At 31.2% G+C, this 5,739-nt stretch overlaps 1 protein-coding gene across 1 annotated transcript; it reads left to right on the top strand.

The window, feature by feature from the left end:
- The first annotated feature begins 767 nt into the window (after positions 1 to 767).
- Positions 768 to 2,944, top strand: LOC128183146 (uncharacterized). Its single transcript, XM_052852037.1, has 3 exons — positions 768 to 1,171; positions 2,031 to 2,117; positions 2,325 to 2,944. The coding sequence occupies exons 1-3, from the start codon at positions 827 to 829 to the stop codon at positions 2,325 to 2,327; spliced, it is 435 nt and encodes a 144-aa protein (XP_052707997.1). The 5' UTR covers positions 768 to 826; the 3' UTR covers positions 2,328 to 2,944.
- The last annotated feature ends 2,795 nt before the right edge of the window (positions 2,945 to 5,739 follow it).

Genomic DNA, 5,739 nt, shown 5'->3' with positions numbered 1-5,739 from the left:
CTATCATTAACGCGTTATTGAAGTCAAGAAAAGGACTACAACGCAAAATTGGCAAATGTTCCATAACTGAGGCTATAATGATAATAAGTTGCGTGATGTCATCGAGAATTTTATATTTTCCTTTGGCCGACCATTCAGCTAAAGTAATGCTTCTTGTTAATTTTTTTCTGAAATTTTTGTTCCGAACCATAAATTTGCAAACCATACTTGTACAAACAAACACAGAAAATAGTTTTAGAGTGAAGGATTTTTCGGGTTTATGCGAGAGAATGAAAACAATGGATGATATTTTGCATGATTTTGACGTTCAAGGAAATAGCGAAAGCGATGTCCAACACGTGCATGACGTGATATTTAGTTTTGACATACATACTGGAGTTGATGAACTTTGTTATTTAAGAGGTCAAATTAAATTTCTAATTCGTAATGGTAGAGACAAAATGCAACTTTGTCTTCATATGTTGACTTTGTTCGTCAGGATATCTACTTTACGACATTCTCTTTTACTGAGAAGGATGATTTACCTAAAGAAAAACAACCACGATCCAAATACAGTTGTTGCAATGCATAATTTTATTACGAAAGAAAGAGATGATAACAAAGAATTTTTGAATTTCTTTCAGTCCCATCACTCGAAACCGTTTGCGTTTTAGCAGAATTTGATCCCTCTTTCCATATAGAAATTGCAACTTATCTAAAGGAACTACGTCTTCCGCTGCAGGATTTAACTAGCATCCTTGATCGTCGTATTTTGATTGTACAACAATTCATCAGTCCTTCAGTTTTACTTGGAAGACCATTTCCGTCAATAAGCCCAGCAAGAGCCATGAACAGTTCAATAGATGTTGATAATGTTCGAATTAGATTCTTATTTAAGGCTGTCGAGAACTCATTCAATCTTTTCTACATCCTATCGCCCGATCGTGAAGAATATCTGTGTATGAAAAGCTCGCGTTTCTGCAAGTATTCTACAAAGTTTTATGGTCAAGCAGGTGCCCAGTGGAAGGTTATCCAGATAAAAGAACCAAACGGGAGAGAAGATGATCCGTCCTTGTTTGTACTTTGTACCAAAAAACAGCCACAGAAGTTCTTATATATCGCAAGTTCTTTTTTGGGGTGTGCTAAAGGTCTCGAAGAGTCAAAAGCGGTTGATAAGGAGTGTTTATTCAAAGTAAGTTTTTTAACAAATGATTATACATGTATAATTATCATAGTTTACCATTAAAAATAGTATTCCGTTCACAAATATCGATTATACATTCATTGAAAGAGCTTTAGAAAAACAATAACTATCTGAAAATTACGTAAAGCAGCGAAACATGATAATTTAAATTGCCGCTTTAAATGTCTTTAAAAAAAAGAACAAGAAATTGTAAATCCAACAATTATAAATGAACCACATTAAAGCAAATATAGCTTTATTTTTTTAAGAGTTTCGTCATAACAAAGCCCCATTAATTGCAATGATTTTTCTTTCTTTTTTTTTGCAATGCATTAATATCAAGAATCTAAAACGAAATTTAAAAAAAAAAACGTTTTAAGTTATGCAACTGATGTATCAATTCTGATTTATGATGTATTTTTGAATTTAGATATTTTGTTAAGAATTACATGTACATTTACTACGAATGAAAAAAATTCCACTCATGAACATAAAAACCATCTATTATCTCTTATATACCTCAAACCCCGAGTAAACAACGTCCTTAATTTACTTGCATGTATATACTTGAACATTTTTTATCAAAATATTGGTTAATGAGTTAATACTTAAGCACAATTTTGAGGATATCGACAAAAAAGAAAAATTCTTTCAATGGTCTTGATTTGTCAGAACTATGTTTACCATAAATCTAACAATGATTAATCCTGTATAGACTGTATAGACTAAATTGTTTCATGCATCTAAAATATTCATATTGTCACCCCAAAACAAATTTATAATGTAACGTTACTATAGAAACATATATGAGGTAGATTTATATATTTAAAAAAACACCTTTTCTGCATAACTGTTGTTAATGTTAAAGCTTGCTCCACCTGGGGAACCCCCAATGTACATTCCTTTACCAAATGCAGAAGGAGTGTCAACAGGATTAGATCTTTCTTGTAGTTTGGTAAGTGACTTTACGTCTTCAGATATGGACTCAAAAACCACAATAAATGTTACGAAGAATTGTACTAAAAATATTTGCATAGACAGATAGACTTTCCAACAATACATTGTACTTAACCGGTAAAGTTTTTGGTAAACTATGATTTCTCTAACAAATGATTACTGTAACTTAATAAACATTAGAAAGTTTTCTTATTTTTTCTTTCAGTGATGAATATACATTTACACTGACGCCTGAATATATATTTAAATAATGGAGCCAATGGAAATAAGAATCCCGGCGTATGAAAAAATAAAATAATAACAACGGGAGAAAAGATGTTGATCACGTGACTTTTATTGGTCGCATGGAAGTAATTCCAGAATAATTAATAAAAGGTAACAAACATTGTAAACGTCAAGTTGTTTGAATGTGTAGTTGTAGGTAAAGTTATAAAAAAGACATCTCCATTTTGATTTCCGCCTCTAAAAATCCAAATATTTAGGTTTTTTAGAAGGGTGACATAATTTGATCATTACTGATACGTAAAATGTTTAAATCAAAAGTAATACATGCATATGTAAATACACACAATTTTAAGTGGTTAACATGATCACAGATACATGTATCTTATATTTATTATTTTGTGCGTTTAATAAAAAATCTAAAGATTGTGTTAAAATTTTGGGGTTTGAAAAATGAAATTATCATTAAAAAGTCATATTTACAGAAATAGGAGTAGGGATAGCTTGAGTTTTTTTAAATCAGTGAGTACATTTTATGCGCCATCTTATTTTGTTAAAATTCGGAATAAAAACGCTAAAATTTATGGTGTGGATTTTACCAAAAATTTTGTAAAAGTATGATATTGCAATTTTAAAAATAAATGATTTCATTCTAAAACTTTTTAAAATAATTTGCAAACAAAGCAGAAGGGTGAATAAGGCGTGTAAACAAATAAGATACTATAAAATTAAAATATGAACAAATCTCATAACTTCTCTCTAAATTATTGAAAACAATGTATATTTACTATAACACCGATTTATAATCCTTAAATATGTTGAATATTTTGAATAGGTTGATTTAAACTGGCGTATGCGTGATAAAACCTCTAAATAGTGTCATTTTTGGGAGTCGGTTTTAATCAACTCTCATATGCAGTTACTCTGGCAAACCGAAACTGAAACAGTGTTTGGACCTAAGCACAAATCATCATCGCTGACAAGAGTTAGTTCTTGAAAATAATCGAAAAATTCGATGTAATGTACGCTGAAACATTTTTTAAAGGAAACTTATTTATAAATACCTAAGAAATAGTCAGATTTTGAAAAAAACGAACAAGTTTTTTGCAGTCGTATGGATTCCTACGCCAGAGTTCAATACAGTCTCGTTTAACAATCGCCTGTCTCTGTACATCCCGAACAAGCAGAGAGTCAGTCTATATTTAGAGATCATCAAGCTATCACGTGACCTGGTATCTCTTACTTGTCGGAGATTAACGGAGACAGCCGAGCATCTGGTTGAAGAGACTAAAGTTCATTATTGGTTGGATCCATACACTTTTTGAAATATTTCGAATACCGATACATAGTTTGATGAAATCAATTCTTTTTTTTAATATAACACAACATGATTCAAAATAGGTCTTCTCAAAATTCTTGTCGGAAAAGTCCGAGAATCCATATTATATATTATTGTCAGTACTTCAGTACTTTGATTAGAACTATAATGCCTTTTTAGCTCACCTGAACCGAAGGTTCTAATGAGCTTTTCTGATCACATGTTGTCCGTCGTCCGTCCGTCCGTCCGTCTGTCTGTCCGTCCGTCTGTAAACTTTTACCATTTTTGACTTCTTCTCTAGAACCACTGAGACAAATTTAACCAAACTTAGTACAAAGCATCCTTATGGGAAGGGGATTCTAAATTGTTAAAATAAAGGGCACAACCCTTTTTAAAAGGGAGATAATTGTGAAACTGCGAAAATTGGGTGGGTATCTTAAAAAATCTTTTTCTTAAGAACCACTGCACCAGATATGCCAATATTTACACCAAAGCTTGTATATATAGTGAGGATTCTAAATTGTAAAAATCGCGATCCCCGGGTCAATACGGGGGTTCCAAGAGGGGTTCAAAGTAAAAAAGACAAATTTAACATAGAAATATATGGGGGAAATGTTTTTAAAAATGTTTTCTCAAGGACTACAATGCTAAAATTAGTGAGATTACTAAACAAGTACCCTGAGATAGAGTAGATTCTAAATTGTGAAAACCGTGATCCCAGGACTAATACTACGTACGGCTCCAAAATATGTTCAAAGTTTAACATAGACTTATATAATGGGAAAATGTTTTTAAACTCTTCTTTTTAGGAATTACAATGCTACAGTTTGTGAGATTACTATGCGATCATTCTCAGATTCTAAATTGTTTAAATCATTTTTTATTAAAAGAAGTATTCAAAAAAAAAAAGAAGAAAGAAATGTCCATGATAAGTGTATTATAGTTAAATTATCTGGAAATATATGTGTATGTTTATCGACTAGTTTTTGGGGTGTTTTTTTTTGGAATTTCGATCCCAACATTATTTACTCACATATGGGGATCCAAGTGATCGGGATCAAAGATCATAAATTCAAACAACTTCAAAAGGTGTGGTTCTTAGTTTTTACGAAGTTTTGATTCACAGACACACAGATAGGAAAGAAAAAGGAACAAAAGATAAAAAATGGTTCTGGAAAAAAGTAGGAATCATTGATAGACTTTATCAACTATATATAGACTTTCCATGTTTTTTAGTTTAGTCTATAAGACAGATGATCGATGAGAATGCAAAATCTAACATGCCTAATGTCCTCATCACACCTGCAATATTTTTATTTGATGAATCGATAAAAAAGCTTTTAATGATTGAAATACAAAACAGATGCCAATATTATCTTTTAATTATTTAACGAATATTTTTCAATTTTTTCAGTGAAATTGGATTTTTTTTTTTTACTGCAAATGGGTATTTTAGAGCTTAAAATTCAGTCTCATTTGATGTGTAAAATAACTATGAATAAAAACACACCAAAGATAAAATTGCTTCTTCTTTTTATGTATTGTTTAATATATGGCAAAATCTTGAAATATATGAGTTTTACAATATTTATTCAGAGTTCACTTCATAATAAACCCTTTCGAAATAAAATGATACAAGGACTATTGTTCAGGTGAGCGATTTGTGGCCCATGGGCCTCTCGTTTTAAAAAGTGGGCACGGCTCCATATTTTGTCATATTGTGTATCACGTTTAAAGGAAATTAAACCGATTTCAATCAACAAAACGGTAGAGAATTGACCCACTATACTTAAAAAATCTAATTTTGTATACCAACAAGTGAACGTTTAAGAAAAATGCTTGAAGTCCGTAAATTCGTGTTTGAAGTCACATATAGCATTTGACAATGGAGTTTGTTGTGACTGATATGGGTCAGTGATTAGAGCACCAGACATTAGGTAACATTATAGAGCTAGGGTTTTAGGTTCTGGGTTCGATTCAACCAAAGCTTTTGTGTTTTTTTCATTAATTTTAACAAATCAAAATTCTTACAATATTCACACCTCTGATATATGCACAATAGACCTGCAAAAGAAAGAAA

This window comes from Crassostrea angulata, chromosome 5 (genome assembly GCF_025612915.1).
Source record: "Crassostrea angulata isolate pt1a10 chromosome 5, ASM2561291v2, whole genome shotgun sequence".
Classification (NCBI taxonomy): Eukaryota; Metazoa; Mollusca; class Bivalvia; order Ostreida; family Ostreidae; genus Magallana; species Magallana angulata.
The sequence above is the reverse complement of the archived record's forward strand: the minus strand, read 5'-3'. Positions and strand labels throughout refer to the sequence as shown.